At 46.7% G+C, this 19,173-nt stretch overlaps 1 protein-coding gene across 1 annotated transcript in view; it reads right to left on the bottom strand.

Annotated features, from left to right (window-relative positions):
- Positions 1-19,173, bottom strand: part of LOC131198695 (myosin-6-like) — a 98,526-nt gene that overhangs the window by 33,637 nt on the left and 45,716 nt on the right. The window contains exons 19-26 of the mRNA XM_058183607.1: positions 15,670-15,787; positions 14,312-14,435; positions 13,363-13,499; positions 12,261-12,387; positions 8,875-9,003; positions 5,820-6,029; positions 2,023-2,190; positions 1,300-1,476 (exon numbers count right to left, since the gene is read on the bottom strand). Of these exons, the coding sequence (XP_058039590.1) occupies positions 1,300-1,476; positions 2,023-2,190; positions 5,820-6,029; positions 8,875-9,003; positions 12,261-12,387; positions 13,363-13,499; positions 14,312-14,435; positions 15,670-15,787 (1,190 nt within the window). The remainder of the gene's footprint in view (positions 1-1,299; positions 1,477-2,022; positions 2,191-5,819; positions 6,030-8,874; positions 9,004-12,260; positions 12,388-13,362; positions 13,500-14,311; positions 14,436-15,669; positions 15,788-19,173) is intronic.

The raw sequence follows: 19,173 nt of genomic DNA, 5'->3' as shown, positions 1-19,173 counted from the left end.
CCCTAGTGTAGAAAGTTAGCACCAGTGGTGGTATTCAGCCGGTTCTACCCGGTTTGGGCAAACCGGTAGCGGCAGCTGCGGAAGGCTCCGCCCACCCGCCCAGACATCATCACATTTTGATGCTCTGCACATACACTCACATTTGTAAACTGGTAGCAAAGGTAAATGAATACCACCCCTCTTCTAGAAGAATGAAATATTTTGGGAAATATTATAAAAGGCAGAATATTGTATTTCCCTAAAGGAGAAACATAGCCCCCAAGTCTTTCTTAATAGCCCCAGCAGGACTGGGCCAACCTATCTGCAAGACAAAAGGCCTTCAGCTGCAGGATGATGGGAGCTTATCCCAGGGGGTTCGGGAGAACCTCTAGCTAATATTCTGTGCAGTTCGGAGAACCCCCCACAATCCCACTTCTGGCTGGCCCCACCCACCCTGCCCCTCCCTTCCCAGGAGTCCCTACGCGGCCCGTTTTGAATGCGGGTAAATGCAGGGCGCGCGTGGAGGCTTGGGGAGGGCAAAAAACGGGCCTACCTGTTGTGTCTGCGCCCCCCCGAGCCGGGCCTCCTGCCAGAAAGTGACTTGGAAAGTGAGGGGGAAGGGCCGTCAGGACTTACCTGGGAGCACCGGCTTCCCTGGCTTAGCTCCAGGAGCCAGAAACAGGCCAGGTGGAAGAGATAATGAGGCCTCCGTCCCCTGACTCTTTCCTCCCCCCAGGCCACGCCTTCAGACCCGGCTGATGGCAATCAGGCTTGGTTGGACCCTAGGTTTCGTAGGCAGGAGAGGAGGGAGCAACAGAAGCAGGGGTGGGGCAGGCCTAAGAAGTGCTGAGTCATGGAGCCACACCCCACAGGATATAAAGGCAGCGAGGGCTGCTATGCCTCTTTGTAGCAGGCAAATCAACTGAGTAACTAAGAGCTGAAGTTTGTTCCTGAGTGACTCATCGGCGTCGAGAGAGATAACAGAGACATTTGGCAGATGCTCGCTATTTTTGCTGCCGGAGCTGATAGTGCCGGCTAATTAAGCCATCACTCGGATTGAGGCGAAAGAGGACAGAACACTACTGGAAGTTCGGGAAGGCTGGAAACGGGCCTGTTTCCAGGTTCCGGAGGGCGGAGCCTGGGGAGGTTGTTTTCGCCCTCCCGGTGGCTCAAGAAAAGCCTCCGGAGCCCGGGGAGGGCAAAAAACACCCCCTTCACCATAGTGCAGGAGGCTGACTAGGCCACGCCCAACCAGCAACCACGGCAGAGAACCCCTTGCTAACATTTTTGAAGCCCACCCTCCTGCCTCGGTCCACTCACATCGTCCACTTGCTGCTCCAGCTTCATCTTGGCTTTGCTGAGGCTGTTGACTTTGTCTTCTTCAACCTGGAAGTCATCCAGGGCCTGTTGGTGGGCCTCCTGGAGGGACTTCTTCTCCTTGGTCAGTTTGGTGATGATCTCATCCAAACCGGCCATTTCTTCGGTCAGGTTTTTCACCTGAAAAAAAGAGAACAAATCCCGAAGGTCCGAGATTACAGCCGTTCGTTCAGGGACGGTTCGGAGCGCCGAGGGGCGACGAAAGTGAAATCGTGACCGTGTTTCACACTTACGACGGTTGCAGCGCCATCCTCTCGGTCACGTGATTAAAGTTCGATTCGACAATCGGTTCGTATTGTAAACCTTGACTTACAACAGTTCGTTTAATGACTGTTGCAAGTTACGATGACGCGGACAAATGTGTAATCGTGATTGTGTTTCACACTTACAACGGGAGCAGCGCCCCCTGGTCAGGTGATCAAAATCCAGGCGGCAACCAACTCATATTTATGATGGTTTTGCAGTGTCTCAGTCAATCAAGCCAACAAGGAAGTCAGATTCACTCAACAACCGTGTTACTGATTTAACAACTGCTATGATTCATAACAACTCTTGCGGTGAGCGTGGTAAAATGGGGCAAAACTCAACCACTCTCTGGCTAAGCCACGGGAAATTTTGGACGCAATTGGGGCCGTAAGTCGAGGACCCCCTGTGCTTTCAACGTACCTTGTTCTCCGTGGCATGCTTCTCTTTCTCCACCTTGGCCAAGGTCAACTCCAGGTCATCAATATCCTTCTTGAGTTCCGAACATTCGTCTTCCAGCTTCCGCTTCTTGGCGGTCAGTTCGGCGTTCATCTCCTCTTCGTCTTCTATCCGCTCGGTCATCTCTTTCACCTTGGCCTCTAGCTGGATCTTGTTCTTGATCAGCTGATCGCAGCGTTCCTCGGCGTCGTTCAGATTGTCCTGTTCCTGGGTGGGGGGAAGAAGGGAAGGAGAGAAGAAAAGAAGAACGAATAGAAAAGAAGATTTGCCGGTCGGGGTTGAGTGGTGTGGGGTCCCTGATGGTCTCTGAGCTGGGTGGGTTTCTTGCAGATGTTTTACAACCCAACTAGGATACATCATCAGCGCTCGGAGGAAGGAGGAAGGAAGAAGGAGGAAGGAAGAAAAGAAAGGAAGGAAGGAAAGGAAGAAAGAAGAAAGGAAAGAGGAAGGAAGAGAAGAGAGAAGATTTTGGCACGGATGGTGGGCCATGCCACCAACCAATCTCACCTTCACTCTCTGGATGCTCCAGGTTTAATATCCCTAGCATCCATCACCAACCAGCGCGAACCAATATCGAAACATCCGGTAGTAGCTTTTACTTCCCCTCTCTAGCTCACCGGGCGCATACAGCGAAGAAGCCAGGCCTATCCCAAACCTCTCTAGAAGATGTTCTCCAGATGTTGCCAAGGCCAATCAAGGACGGATGGACATCCCACCCCAGTCGAGGGCTGCAAAGAGTCCTAATCTGTCCTCAAGGCTCCCACCATTCGTTAGCAAAACTCGGTCCAGGAGGACCAAGAACCTGGATGGACGGACAGACGGACCCAGGGGTGGGCTGCTGGGGGTTCGCAGGGGTTCGGGAAAAACCCCCCAAATCCCACTCCTGGCTGGCCCTACCCACCCCGTCCCGCACCTCCGAGGAGTACCCATGCGGCCTGTTTTGGATGCAGGAAAGTGCAGGGCGCGCCCGGAGGCTCGGGGAGGGCGAAAAACGGGCCTAACGGAAGTTTGGGAAGGGGGCCTCCAGAGCCTGGGGAGGTTGTTTTTGCCCTCCCGGAGGCTCGAGAAAAGCCTCTGGAGCCCGGGGAGGGCAAAAACACCTCTCCCACCATGGTGCAGGAGGCCGACTAGGGCGAACCGATAGTGGCGGCTGTGGAAGGCTCCGCCCACCCACCCGGACGTCGTCACGTCCTGTTTTTGATGCTCTGTGCATGCGCTCACATTTGTGAACCGGTAGCAAAGTTAAATGAATACCACCCCTCTCCTAGAAGAATGAAATTTTTTGGGAAATATAAAAGGCAGAATATTATATTTCCCGATTATTAGCACTCGCTTTATAAAAGGTGGGACGTGATGGCTGAGTGGCTAAGATGCTGAGCTTGTCGATCGAAAGCTCGGCAGTTCAGCGGTTCGAATCCCTAGTGCCGCGTAACGGGGTGAGCTCCCGTGACTTTTTCCCAGCTTCTGCCAACCTAGCAGTTCGAACGCATATAAAAAATGCAAGTGGAAAAACAGGGACCACCTATGGTGGGAAGATAACTGCGCTCCGTGGGCCTTTGGCGTTGAGTCATGCTGGCCACATGACCACGGAGACATCTTCGGACAGCACTGGCTCTTCGGCTTTGAAACAGAGATGAGCAGCGCCCCCTAGAGTTGGGAACTAGCATGTATATGCGAGGGGAACCTTTACCTTTACCTTTTAAAACCCTAGTGTAGAAAGTTAGCACCAGTGGTGGTATTCAGCTGGTTCTACCCGGTTCGGGCAAACCGGTAGCGGCAGCTCATGACATCATCACATTTTGACGCTCTGCACATACACTCACATTTGTAAACTGGTAGCAAAGGTAAATGAATGCCACCCCTCTTCTAGAAGAATGAAATGTTTTGGGAAATATTATAAAAGGCAGAATATTGTATTTCCCCAAAGGAGAAACATAGCCCCCGAGTCTTTCTTAATAGCCCTAGCAGGACTGGGCCAACCTATCTGCAAGACAAAAGGCCTTCAGCTCCAGGATGATGGGAGCTTATCCCAGGGGGTTCGCAGGGGGTTCGGGAGAACCTCTAGCTAATATTCTGTGCAGTTCGGAGAACCCCCCCAATCCCACTTCTGGCTGGCCCCACCCACCTTGCCCCTCCCTTCCCAGGAGTTCCCACGCGGCCCGTTTTGAATGCGGGTAAATGCAGGGTGCGCGTGGAGGCTTGGGGAGGGCAAAAAACGGGCCTACCTATTGTGTCTGCGCCCCCCCTGAGCCGGGCCTCCTGCCAGAAAGTGACTTGGAAAGTGAGGGGGAAGGGCCGTCAGGACTTACCTGGGAGCACCGGCTTCCCTGGCTTAGCTCCAGGAGCCAGAGGCAGGCCAGGTGGAAGAGATAACGAGGCCTCCGTCCCCTGACTCTTTCCTCCCCCCAGGCCACGCCTTCAGACCCGGCTGATGGCAATCAGGCTTGGTTGGACCCTAGGTTTCGTAGGCAGGAGAGGAGGGAACAACAGAAGCAGGGGTGGGGCAGGCCTAGGAAGTGCTGAGTCATGGAGCCACATCCCACAGGATATAAATAATTTGCCTCTTCGTAGCAGGCAAATCAACTGAGTAACTAAGAGCTGAAGTTTGTTCCTGGGTGACTCATCGGCGTCGAGGGAGATAACAGAGACACTTGGCAGACGCTCGCTATTTTGCTGCCAGAGCTGATAGTGCCGGCTAATTAAGCCATCACTCGGATTGAGGCGAAAGAGGACAGAACACTACCGGAAGTTCGGGAAGGCTGGAAACGGGCCTGTTTCCAGGTTCCGGGCCTGGGAGGTTGCGCCTCGGTGGCCCAAGAAAAACCTCCGGAGCCCGGGGAGGGCAAAAAACACCCCCTTCACCATAGTGCAGGAGGCTGACTAGGCCACGCCCAACCAGCAACCAAGGCAGAGAACTCCTTGCTAAAATTTTTGAAGCCCACCCTCCTGCCGCGGTCCACTCACATCGTCCACTTGCTGCTCCAGCTTCATCTTGGCTTTGCTGAGGCTGTTGACTTTGTCTTCTTCAACCTGGAAGTCATCCAGGGCCTGTTGGTGGGCCTCCTGGAGGGACTTCTTCTCCTTGGTCAGCTTGGTGATGATCTCATCCAAACCGGCCATTTCTTCGGTCAGGTTTTTCACCTGAAAAAAAGAGAACAAATCCCGAAGGTCCGAGGAATCCCTTGGCTTACAGCCGTTCGTTCAGGGACGGTTCGGAGCGCCGAGGGGGGGGTGGCGACGAAAAGTGAAATCGTGACCGTGTTTCACACTTACGACGGTTGCAGCGCCATCCTCTCGGTCATGTGATTAAAGTTATGACATTCGACAATCGGTTCGTACGGGTAAACCTTGACTTACAACAGTTTGTTTAATGACTGTTGCAAGTTACGATGACGCGGACAAATGTGTAATCGTGATTGTGTTTCACACTTACAACGGGAGCAGCGCCCCCCCCTGGTCAGGTGATCAAAATCCAGACGCTTGGCAACCAACTCATATTTATGATGGTTTTGCAGTGTCTCAGGGGGTCAAGCGACCGAAGCCAACAAGGAAGTCAGATTCACTCAACAACCGTGTTACTGATTTAACAACTGCTATGATTCACTTAACAACTGCGGCGGGAAACGTCGTAAAGTGGGGCAAAACTCAACCACTCTCTGGCTAAGCCACGGGAAATTTTGGACGCAATTGGGGCCGTAAGTCGAGGACCCCCTGTGCTTTCAACGTACCTTGTTCTCCGTGGCATGCTTCTCTTTCTCCACCTTGGCCAAGGTCAACTCCAGGTCATCAATATCCTTCTTGAGTTCCGAACATTCGTCTTCCAGCTTCCGCTTCTTGGCGGTCAGTTCGGCGTTCATTTCCTCTTCGTCTTCTATCCGCTCGGTCATCTCTTTTACCTTGGCCTCTAGCTGGATCTTGTTCTTGATCAGCTGGTCGCAGCGTTCCTCGGCGTCGTTCAGATTGTCCTGTTCCTGGATGGGGGGAAGAAGGGAAGGAGAGAAGAAAAGAAGAACGAATAGAAAAGAAGATTTGCCGGTCGGGGTTGAGTGGTGTGGGGTCCCTGATGGTCTCTGAGCTGGGTGGGTTTCTTGCAGATGTTTTACAACCCAACTAGGATACATCATCAGCGCTCGGAGGAAGGAGGAAGGAAGAAGGAGGAGGAGAAGGAGGGTGACCTAGGCCCAAGTAGTTATTACCAGACACAATCAGTCCTAAACAAACGTATTTTATTAGAACAGCTGAGAATTATTTCATTCTCAGCTTAGTCCAAATTAATTCCGAAACAAAGTCCTTCAGGAAAAGTCCTTCGGCCTTATCACAAACCTTTGTCCTCTTTGGCACTCTGCCAAAGGCTTTCCTTGGTAAAGCCCCACAAAGTTCAGAAACAAGAGACGCCGACTAGAAACAGATGTAGCGATGTTGCTTTCCTACAAAGAGCCCAAGAGCATGCCACCCATATAACAAACCATAACCTTCTATATTCAGAACTCTTTCCTCAGTTAAATTAATCCAATCTTATCAATATGATAAGAAAGTTGATAAAATATTTAAAAATAATATAATTAGAAATGCATTATTGAGGGTTTGGAGGAAATATCAATACAAATTAGATGGAAAGATTCCAATATGGGCAAACCCGAGACACATGATAGAAAATATAAATATATATCAAAAGATGGAGGTAGTTACTTATAAAGAACTTCTTTGTATGGAAAAGGGGGAGTTACAATTAAAATCTAGAGAAAAGATGGGGGAAGAAGGGAAAAATTATACATGGTTCCAATATGGACAACTACAAGCTAGATGGAAATTAGATCAAAAAATAGGTGTTAAGCAAATTGAGGATAATTTGTTAAAACAAATGAGAGATCAAGGTCAACAGCATATTAAGAGGTTGTATAATGTATTAGTAGAAATAGATTCAGAGACTGATTTGGTTAAGGATTGTATGATTAAGTGGGCACAAAATTTTCAGCAACCAATAATGTTGGAAACTTGGGAAAGAATTTGGGTGAGGAATGTAAAATTTACACAAGCGCAAAATATGAGAGAAAATTTTTATAAGATGTTTTATAGATGGCATTTAGACCCCAAAAAATTGTCATGTATGTATCCTAATGTACAGGCTAAATGCTGGAGATGTGATTGTGAAGATGCTACTTATTATCATATATGGTGGACTTGCAAAAAAGTTAAAGCATTTTGGATTAAAGTATGGTGGATCATGCAGAATATTTTGAAAAAGAAGATTAAGTTTACCCCGCAGTTCTTTTTACTAGGAATAATTATGGATTGTACAGCTATAGAGACTAAATTGATTCTGAACTTAATAACAGCCGCAAGACTTTTGATTGCTCAATATTGGAAGAAAGAAGAATTACCTACAATTGAAGAATGGACTCTTAAAGTATCAAATCTGGCAGAAATGGCAAAAATCTCTGCTTACTTGAAAGACTATACACAAGAAAAATATATTTTAGAATGGAAAATGTGGATTGATTATATTCAAAATAAGTATCAGATAAAAAAATATCAAATAGCATATGAGTAAATTTAGGAAATAATTTGTATTAGATATATTTTTGAAGGAGAGGGGAATTGAGAGTGTGAATAAGCGTGGAGAGACTAGAGATTATAATTTAGGAATTATTTTAGATTATGATTGTTAGTTTTGATACCCTGCATTTTGTTCTGGGAAGTCGGGGTGGGGGGTGGGGGTAAAGGAAGGGAATTGGGGGTTGAGGTTAGTGATGGAGTGAAGGTAAATGTACAGGGATTATTGAAGATGTATAAATATAATTAATGTAGGGTCGGGTCTGACCAGTCGCCATTTTAGAACGGTGGGGAGGGAAAAAAGAGAGAGTAGGAGGTAGGAAAGAGGAGAAGAGGAAGGAAGAGGGGTAGAAGAGGAAGGAAGAGGGGTAGAAGAGGGAGAAGAGTGTAGGGTGGAGGGAGGAGAGGAGGTAGATAAGAGAAGGAGAGGAAGGTTTGGAAAGTAAAAGAAGGTAGAAGAGGGAAGAAGGTTAAAAAGGGGGGTGGTGACTGGGCAGGCCCGACTAATTGTATATAACTGTACATTGGATGAATTATTTGATAAGATTGTAAAAATAAAACTTTTTTTATAAAAAAAAAAAAAAAAAAGAGCCCAAGAGCCGTTGCTGCTCTTTTAAGCCTTATGAGTGGGGCCAATCACCTCCTGGCCTTACTCCCGAGTCGTCCTTTTTGCTTTAGCTGCTCTTGCCTTCTGGCAGCTCTTTGCATGTGCACACTAGGAAGAGGCTCCTCCCGTTCCTCTGCCTTTCTGCTGTCTGCCTTTGGAGGCTCCAGAGTCTGCGCATAGCTCCCAGATGGCCTCATCTCTGCCTCTGACACAGAGCCCTTGTCCGGGCCTTCCCCTGACTCCAGAACTGGCCCAGTGTCCTCCCCAGCCTCCTTATTGTCCGACTCCACTGCCAGCTCTGTAGGCTGCAGGTGGACCACAACGGAGGAGGAGGAGGAGGAGGAGGAGGAGGAGGAGGAGGAGGAAGAGAAGCAGAAGGAGGGCTGTGGTCCTTGCTGCTCTCTGAGTTTGGTGGTTTTCTTGCAGACATTTCATGACCCAACTTGGGAGCATCATCAATGCCAGATGTTTGTTCAAATCTCCCTCCCTTCTAGCATTGATGATATTACCTAGTTGGATCATGCAATGTCTGTGAGAAAGCAACCAACCTCGGAGATCTCCAAGTTCTCCCTGCAAAGGAAGAACTTCAGAACAAGGAGCAAGGATGTAAACCTCCGAGTTAAAAAGGAGAATAAAGTGGCCAAAAATATACTCACAGCTTGGACTTGCAACTGGAGGTCGTTCTTCTCCTGGAGCAACGAAACCATCTTCTCCTCCAGCTCCTTCCTCCGGGTTTCCGACTTCTCCAAAGCTTCTTTCAGCCTCACGAATTCCTCTTTCATCGTCTGCGAAGGTTACAAAAGAGTCACTTCAATCAATCAAAATAGCACTGGAAGCTTTCGGTTTGTGATATTCAGCCAGTTCGGATTGGTTTGAGCAAACCGCTAGCGGTAGGCCCACCCACCTGCCATGGCTCTAGGCTGTCCTATTTAGGCACGTTTTTGAGGCTGGGAGCATGCCTCACATTAAGTACTTGCTTGATGGACATTACCTTACAGATGACCCCCATCCCGTTAAAGACCTTGGAGTTTTCATGTCAAATGATCTAAGTGCCAAAGCCCACTGCAATTACATAGCAAAAAAAGCTCTAAGAGTTGTAAACCTAATCTTGCGTAGCTTCTTCTCCAAAAACACCACACTACTAACCAGAGCATATAAAACATTTGCTAGACCAATTCTAGAATACAGCTCGCCTGTTTGGAACCCTCACCACATCTCTGACATCAATACAATTGAACGTGTCCAGAAATATTTTACAAGAAGAGTTCTCCATTCCTCTGAAAACAACAAAATACCTTATCCCACTAGACTTGAAATCCTGGGCTTGGAAAACTTGGAACTCCGTCGCCTTCGACAAGACCTAAGTTTAACTCATAGAATCATCTATTGTAATGTCCTTCCTGTCAAAGACTACTTCAGCTTTAATTGCAATAACACAAGAGCAACCAATAGATTTAAACTTAATGTCAACCGCTTTAATCTAGATTGCAGAAAATATGACTTCTGTAACAGAATCATCAGTGCTTGGAATACTTTACCTGACTCTGTGGTCTCTTCCCATAATCCTAAAAGCTTTAACCAAAACCTTTCTACTATTGACCTCACCCCATTCCTAAGAGGACCATAAGGGGCGTGCATAAGCGCACAAACGTGCCTACCGTTCCTGTCCTATTGTTTTTCTTTTCTTCTATACCTCTATATACTATATAACCTTTCTGTATGATAGTTACATATATTGTTGTGGCAAAATAAATAAATAAAATAAATAAATAAATTTTCGGTGCTGGGCGAACCGGTAGGTAAATTATGTGAATCCCACCTCTGACTGGAAGGGACCTTGGAGGTCTTCTAGTCCAACCGCCTGCTCAAGCAGGAGAATCTATACTATCTCAGATAAGTGACTGTATAGTCTCTTCTTAAAAACTTCCAATGTTGGAGCACCCACAACTTCTGGTGGCAAGCTGTTCCAGTGGTTAATTGTCCTCACTGTTAGGAAGTTTCTCCTTGGTTCCAGGTTGCTTCTCTCCTTGATGAGTCTTCATCCTTTGCTTTGGAGAACAAATTGACCCCCTCTTCTTTGTAGTAGCCCCTCAAATATTGGAACACTGCTGTCATGTTACTCCTAGTCTATCTTTTCATTAGAATAGCATAGCACAGCATTTATTTATTTATTTATTTATTTATTTATTTATTTATTTATTTATTTATTTAATTTATTTTATTAGATTTTTATACCGCCCTTCTCCCGAAGGACTTAGGGCGGTGTACAGCCAAAAATAAAACCCACAATGTACACAATCAAAACAGAATTTAAAACGAAGCATATTACAAGAGTGGCCGACTTTAAAAAGTTTAAAACCCTAAAAAATTAATAAATAACCCCAGTTAAAATTTAATAAAACTTTTAATCCAGTCCCGCTTGGATAAATAAATGCGTTTTCAGCTCACGGCAAAAAGTCCGAAGATCAGGCACTTGGCGTAAACCAGGGGGAAGTTCGTTCCAAAGCGTAGGGGCTCCAACAGAGAAGGCCCTACCCCTGGGGGCCGCCAGCTGACATTGTTTGGCGGACGGCACCCTGAGAAGACCCTCTCTCTGTGAGCGTACGGGTCGGTGGGAGTCATGAGGTAACAGCAGGCGGTCCCGTAAGTACCTGGGCCCTAAGCCATGGAGCGCTTTAAAGGTGGTAACCAGAATCTTAAAGCGCACCCGAAAGACCACAGGGAGCCAGTGCAGACTGCGTAGTAGTGGTGTTACATGGGAGCAACGAGTGGCTCCCGTTACTACTCGCGCAGCTGCATTCTGGACTAGCTGCAGCCTCCGGGTGCACTTCAAGGGCAGCCCCATGTAGAGAGCATTGCAATAATTCAAACGAGATGTGACCAGAGCGTGAGTGACCGTGCATAAGGCATCCCGGTCAAGGATCTCATAGCATCTCATCTCATCTCCTCTCATCAAATCTCATCTCATCTCATCTCATCTCATCTCATCTCATCGCATCACATAGAATAGAGTAGAAGAATAGCATAGCATAGCAGAGAATAGCATAGCAGAGAATAGAATAGAATAGACAGAATAGAATAGAATAGAATAGAATAGAATAGAATAGAATAGAATAGAATAGAATAGAATAGAATAACAGAGTTGGAAGGGACCTTGGAGGTCTTCTAGTCCAACCCCCTGCCTAGGCAGGATACCTTACCCTACCCTAGACTAGACATATCCAATTCCTGCAATCACTCTTCATATATTTTAATCTCCAGGTCTTTAATTATCCTACAGGGGTTTTATTATTTTAACGTACTTTTAGATCATGGCCTATTTAAATAAGTATTTTAATTAGTTTTTACCTTGTATGATATTTGTATTTTATTGGCCTGTAAACCGCCCTGAGTCCTTCGGGAGATAGGGCGGTATAAAAATTTGATTAAATAAATAAAAAATAAGGTAATCCTCGACTTACAACAATCCATTTAGTGACTGCTCAAAGTTACAATGCCACTGAAAAAAATGACTTATGACTGTTTTTCACAGTTACGACCGTTGCAGCATCTACCTGATCACGTGATCAAAATTCAGATGCTTGGCAACTGGTTCATATTTATGACGGTTGCCATGTCCCGGGGTCATCCGATCCCCTTTTAGGACCTGCAACCACTGCAAACCAGGTCATAAAAAGGGTCCCACAGTTACCCGATTAACAACTAGTTATGACCATATTTCCTGTTAGAAATTCTGTTTATAGATAGCACTACAGAGCAAACATAAAGGAGCACAGTCACCATGTGCTTTACTGCTCAACTGTTTAAGGCAACTGAATGGAGCTGAGTGTTTACTGGCTGGATGCCTTTCTGTTGCCAATGCGGAGTTATATTCAGCAGATATATATTCTCAATGTGCCCAGAGAGAGAAATATCTGCCTCTACCTAGGATTGAACTCACAGCCTCCTGATTGTGAGGTGAGAGCTCCACCTCTAGGCCACTGCACCACTCAATGAATGAAGGAACGAATGAACGAACAAACAAATGAATGAAAGCAGTCACCTGCATTTCTTTCTCGGTTTCCGCGCTCTTCAGCAAAGGTTTGATCTTGAAGAACAGCTTCATCCAAGGCCAATTTTTCACCCCCATGAAAGCCCGGATATTGTACTGGATAATAAGCAAGGCATCCCTAGTGAAAGGGACCAAAGAGAGCCACACTAACTTTCCAGAAAACCCTTTTCTCCTTCCCTGTTTTGGCCGGCAGAGGCATTGTGGGCTGGTCCTTTGATAGTTCCAGGCCGGGCCTGCAGGCCAGATCTAAGCACCCCATGGGCCGGATGCGGCCCGTGGACCTTGAGTTTGACACCCCACTAGTTTAGGAATTCTGCAACCTGCAATCTGGGTAACAAAAGACCTTTTGTATTCCGATAGCATCTAAGAAGAGGGTGTTGTGACTCGTCCTCATTCCTCTCCTCAGCTGGGCCCCTCCCATCTCCAACTGGGCCTTTTATCAGACTCCGAGTCTGATAATGAAGATGAATGGCCTGTCATGATTCCAGCCCCTGGCCCTGGCCCCATGCCCGGAGAGGATTCAAGGAGTGAAAGGAGAAGCCCAATAAACCTCACTCATACAGCATGTGTTCCTTTGGCTCAGCCTTCAGAGCAGGAAGCCAGCCAGATGGTGGAATTACCCGGGCCTACTCCCTCTGACCCCTCCCTTTCCCAGACACTAACAGCAGATCCAGCTGAAGACAATTTAGAGTGGGTGGACCCTCGCTTCTGGAGATCTGAGAGGCGACGCCAGCAGAAGGACTGGTGGGGCAGGCCTGGATAAATGCTGAGTCATGGAGCCACACCCCACAGCCTATGTAAAGGACCTGCTTTTGGCATTCCAACCTTGAGTCAAGCAAAGTCTTCTCTAGTTTGCTGATATTGGACCCTATCGCTGAAGTCACAACTTGGACTCCTGCCTGCCCTGATAAAGCTCGAAGGAACTTGGCAAGCTGCAGAGGCTTCATTGCCAAGTTTGTTACGGACTTCCTTGACTCGTTCGTCGGAGTGGGGGTGGGACACGACAGAGGGTCTTTCCCTTCTGTTGACCCTTGTCCTTCTCCTCTAGTTGGTGTCACCATCCATAACCTTGGTTTTCTTCTCTAGGGCTCACCTCCGCTCCATGATCTTCCGGAACTCAATGCGCATGAGTTGGCCCCTTGCCCGGGCTTGGATGCGGGTGATAATCCTGGACAACCGTTCATCGCGCAATTCCTCCAGGTGACCCAGCAGCCCCGCCTTGAAAAACACCTGTGGGATGGGAAGACGGTTTTGATTTCATTGGATTTGCTAAATTAAAAATAATTTAAAAATAAGCGACGTAAAAGAAAAACGTGGTTGTTAAGGTCCACCCGTTGTCAAATGGGTTTCTGTTTTGGTTGTTGTTGGCGCGACGGTGACTTTGAAACAGGGTTTTTCGAAAGCTTGGCCATTTGAAGAGGGGTGGACTTCAACTCCCAGAATTCTCATGCAGGCTGGGGGATTCTGGGAGTTGAAGTCCACAGAACTTCAAGTTGCCAACTCTCCTTCAGGCTGAAAACAAAACATTTTAGCTTAAAGTCCCCCAAAAAATGTAAGCCTCCTTTAAAGTCACTTGTAGATCCCCTACCTTCCTTCCTTCCTTCCTCCCATTCTCTCCCCTTCCTTCTCCTCCCTCCCTCCCTCTCCTCCTTTCCTCCTTTCCTCCCTCCCTCCTTCCCTTCATCCCATTCTCCCCCTCCTTCTCCTCCCTCCATCCCTCTCCTTCCTTCTTCCTTCCTCCTCCCTCTCTCCTTCCTTCTTTCCTTCCTTCCTTCCTCCATCCCATTCTCCCTCCTTCTCCTCCTCTCCTTCCTTCCTTCCTTCCTCCTTCCTTCCTCCTTCCTTCCTTCCTTCCCTCCTTCCTTCCTTCCTTCCTTCTTTCCCTCCCTCCCTCCCTCCTTCCTTCTTTCCTTCCTTCCTTCCTTCAGCCCATTCTCCCACTCTTTCTCCCTCCCTCCCTCCCTGTTGTAACTCAAGGACTATCTGTATTCTAAAATTCCCTTCCTGGGCTCCTTGTGGGAAAAGGGATTTGCTCGCCTCACCTTGGTGTGTCCAAATTTGTACTGGTTGTGGTCGATGTCCAGGGAGCCTAGAAGTTTCTCGGCCCCCTTCCGGCTGTCGATGAACTGACCCTCCGGAATGGCCGCCGGGTTCAGGATCCGGTACCTGGCAAGAAAGTAAAAAATTCGCTATATTCTTTTGCTAAAGGTTAACTGAGATTTGACCGGGAAAGAGAAACAGCTGCTTAAACATTTCAGCATCTGATTAAGCGTGTGGCTAATCCTCGATTTATGACCATGGTAAGAACCAATGCTCAGTAGAGTGTTTGCTAATAGCAATAATAATAATAATAATAATAATAATAATAATAATAATAATAATAATAATAATAATAATAATAATAATAATAATAGCAGTAGCATTTTAGGCTAATATATCAGCTGATAGCTCTTAACAGCCCCCTCTGAGTGGTTTACGGTATCAGCATCTTGACCTCCCAACAATCTGGGTCCTTGTTTTACCGACCTCGGAAGGACGGAAAGCCGAGTTGACCTTGAGCCAGTCAGGATCGAACCGCTGGCAGTGGGCAGAGTCAGCCTGCGATACGGCAGTCTAACTACTGTGCCATCAGGGCTCCTTAAGTGAGTCGGCCCTGATTTTATGCTTTACGGTTGGTAAGCGAATCCCTGAGAGAAGGAGGGAGGGAGGCCTTGGTAAGGAAGGCCACACTTGGAATACTGCATCCAATTTTGGTCGCCACGATGTAAAACAAAATGTGGAGACTCTAGAAAGAGTGCAGGAAAGAGAAACAGGGCCTCTGGTGGCTCAGCAGACTAAGTCTGTCTGTTATTAACACAGCTGCTTGCAGTTACTGCAGGTTCTAGTCCCACCAGGCCCAAGGTTGACTCAGCCTTCCATCCTTTATAAGGTAGGTAAAATGAGGACCCAGATTGTTGGGGGCAATAAAAGTTGACTTTGTATATAATATACAAATGGATGAAGACTATTGCTTAACACAATGTAAGCCGCCCTGAGTCTTCGGAGAAGGGCGGGATATAAATTCAAATAAAAAAAACAAAAACAAAGATGAGAGGTGTGTTTCATATAATTTTACCACCCGTTCGCTGCACACCCAAAATGTGTGTGCGCGCCTTCCACACATGCGCTTTGCCCATGCGCACAGCTTGCACGCATGTGCGTGGTTTAGAAAACGTGGCTAAATAGGATGGAATAGCCCCAGGAATGGGTGGGTGGGCAGGATCACCCTCATGTCACCATTGCCGGTTTGCACGAAAGCGGTATTAGCACTTTTAACATAACCTTGAGTTTATCCCTCTATTAGACAGTCTGAGCTGACCCGCCAATGGGCGCCTTTGAACGCCCGAGGAATGGGATTCACCTTTGCCTGAAATCCCCGTAGAGGATCCGGTTGGGGAATCCTTTCCGACAGATCCGGATTCCCTCCAGCACTCCGTTGCAACGTAACTGGTGCATTACCAAAGGGTTGTCCATCACACCTGAGAAAGAAAACGAGAGAGAGAGAGAGAGAGAGAGAGAGAGAGAGAGAGAGAGAGAGAGAGAGAGAGAGAGAGAGAGAGAGAGAGAGAGAGGGAGAGAGATAAATGAAAAGGAAAAAAAATACTACCTCCCCTTAGCAAGATGCATTTTAGGCCCGCTGTCTCTGGCTCACCATGAACCCACAAGCCATAAAAAAAACCACCTTGAAGAAGATTAAGTTTACTCCGCAGTTCTTTCTACTAGGAATAATTATGGATTGTACAGCTATAGAGACTAAATTGATTTTGAACTTAATAACAGCCGCAAGGCTTTTGATTGCTCAATATTGGAAGAAAGAAGAATTACCTACAATTGAAGAATGGACACTCAAAAGTATCAAATCTGGCAGAAATGGCAAAAATCTCTGCTTACTTGAAAGACTATACACAAGAAAAATATATTTTAGAATGGAAAATGTGGATTGAGTATATTCAAAATAGGTATCAGATAAAAAAATATCGAATAGCATATGAGTAAATTTAGGAAATATTTTGTATTAGATATATTTCTGAAGGAGAGGGGAATTGAGAGTGTGATTATGTGTGGAGTGACTAGAGATTATAATTTAGGAATTATTTTGGATTATGATTGTTAGTTTTGATACCCTGCATTTTGTTCTGGGAAGTCGGGGTTGGGGTGGGAGGTAAGGGGGAGGGAAATTGGGGGGGTTGAGGGTAGAGATGGAGTGATGGTTAATGTACAGGGATTATTGAAGATGTATAAATATAACTAATGTAGGGTCAGGTCTGCCCAGTTACCATTTTAGAACGGTGTGGAGGGAGAAAAGAGAGAGTAGGAGGTAGGAAAGAGGAGAAGAGGAAGGAAGAGGGGTAGAAGAGGGAGAAGGAAGGTGTAGGGTGGAGGAGGAGAGATAAATGAAAAGGAAAAAAAATACTACCTCCCCTTAGCAAGATGCATTTTAGGCCCGCTGTCTCTGGCTCACCATGAACCCACAAGCCATAAAAAAAAACACCCTGAAGAAGATTAAGTTTACTCCGCAGTTCTTTCTACTAGGAATAATTATGGATTGTACAGCTATAGAGACTAAATTGATTTTGAACTTAATAACAGCCGCAAGACTTTTGATTGCTCAATATTGGAAGAAAGAAGAATTACCTACAATTGAAGAATGGACACTCAAAGTATCAAATCTGGCAGAAATGGCAAAAATCTCTGCTTACTTGAAAGACTATACACAAGAAAAATATATTTTAGAATGGAAAATGTGGATTGATTATATTCAAAATAAGTATCAGATAAAAAAATATCGAATAGCATATGAGTAAATTTAGGAAATATTTTGTATTAGATATATTTCTGAAGGAGAGGGGAATTGAGAGTGTGATTATGTGTGGAGTGACTAGAGATTATAATTTAGGAATTATTTTGGATTATGATTGTTAGTTTTGATACCCTGCATTTTGTTCTGGGAAGTCGGGGTTGGGGTGGGAGGTAAGGGGGAGGGAATTGGGGGTTGAGGATAGAGATGGAGTGATGGTGAATGTACAGGGATTATTGAAGATGTATAAATATAATTAATGTAGGGTCGGGTCTGCCCAGTTACCATTTTAGAACGGTGGGGAGGGAGAAAAGAGGAGAGAGTAGGAGGTAGGAAAGAGGAGAAGAGGAAGGAAGAGGGGTAGAAGAGGAAAAGGAAGGTGTAGGGTAGAGGGAGGAGAGGATGTAGATAAGAGAAGGAGACGAAGGTCTGGAAAGTAGAAGAAGGTAGAAGAGGGAAGAGTGTTAGAAAGGGGGGTGGTGACTGGGCAAGCCCGACTAATTGTATATAACTGTACATTGGATGAGCTGTTTGATATGATTGTAAAAATAAAACTTTTTTATGAAAAAAAACAACAACACCCTGAACCCACAGGCCATAAACCCCCCCTACAAATGATGGGTTTGCAAATTAGAAAATGGGTTTACTCAAGACGTGAAAGAATATTCCGGGATTATGCAACCTGTTGTAACCGAGGGGGGGGGTGTTCCTCTACTTAAAACCACAAATGAGCCCAAGATTTCCGTTGCTAAGCGAGACCGTTGCGAACTGAGTTTGGTCCCATTTTACGACCTTCCTTGCCGCCGTCGTAAAGTGAATCACTTCAGTTTCTTAACGCAGTCGTTAAGCGAATCGGGCTTGCCCATTGACTTTGCCGGTCGCAGAAGGTCGCAAAAGGGGATCGCGTGTCCCCCCCGGAGACTGCGACCGTCATAAACGTGAGTCAGTTGCCAAGTGGATGAATTTTGATCACATGACCCTGGGGATGCTGCCGCGGCCGTTAGCGTGAAAAACGGTCGTAAGTCGCTTTTTTTCAGTGCCGTTGTAACTTCGAGCGGTCACTAAATGAATGGTTGCAATTTGAGGACTATCTGTACTCGAGCTGGGAGCAATTCTGCAGTTCACCATCTCTATAGAGATCTCCTACAGGCAGTCCTCGACTTACAACCGTTCATTTAGTGACCATTCAGAGTTCCTACGGCGCTGAAAAAAAAGTGACTTACGACCGTTTTTTCAAACGTTGGACCGTTGCACCCTCCCCCCTGGTCACGTGATTCGAGTTCACCCGCTTGGCAACTGACTCATATTTACGACGGTCGCATCGTCCCTGGGGTCAGGCGATTCCTCTTTTGCGACCTTTTGTGACAAGTAACATCAGCGGGGAACATCAGATTCACTTAACAACCGTGTTGCTAGCTTAAACATCTGCAGCGATCCACTTAATAACGGCACTCGCGAGAAAGGTCGCAAAACGGGGCAAACCTCACTGAACAGATGTCTGATTTAGGAACATAAATGGTGGGTTCAATTGGGGTCGTAAGTGGAGGACTACCTGTAGTTCCCTGCTGGATGTCGCCTTCCAGCTTGCCGTAAAGCGCATCTGATATGTGCATTTTCCCCCCTGAATTTTGCAGAAGGATCCAATTTGCTGCTTCCTAAGGCTAGGATAAGCAGCAGTGGCAGCTTGTCTGCAAAGGAGTTGCCATCTCTTGGAGCAAAGCTAATGCTGTGTGTGTGTAAGAGAGAGAGAGAGAGAGAGAGAGAGAGAGAGACAGGAGAGAGAGATACACACACAGAGAAAGGCAGAGACAGGAGAGACAGAGACAGAGACAAGAGAGAGAGAGAGACACAGAGAGAGACAGAGAGACAGAGACAGAAACAGAGAGACACAGAGAGAGACAGAGAGACAGAGAGACAGAGAGACAGAGACAGAAACAGAGAGACATAGAGAGAGACAGAGACAGGAGAGACAGAGAGACACCAGAGAGACAGAGACAGGAGAGACAGAGACAGAGACAGGAGAGAGAGAGAAAGAGACACAGAGAGAGACAGAGAGAGAGAGACAGA

This window comes from Ahaetulla prasina, chromosome 4, assembly GCF_028640845.1.
Source record: "Ahaetulla prasina isolate Xishuangbanna chromosome 4, ASM2864084v1, whole genome shotgun sequence".
Taxonomy (NCBI): Eukaryota; Metazoa; Chordata; class Lepidosauria; order Squamata; family Colubridae; genus Ahaetulla; species Ahaetulla prasina.
The sequence above is the reverse complement of the archived record's forward strand: the minus strand, read 5'-3'. Positions and strand labels throughout refer to the sequence as shown.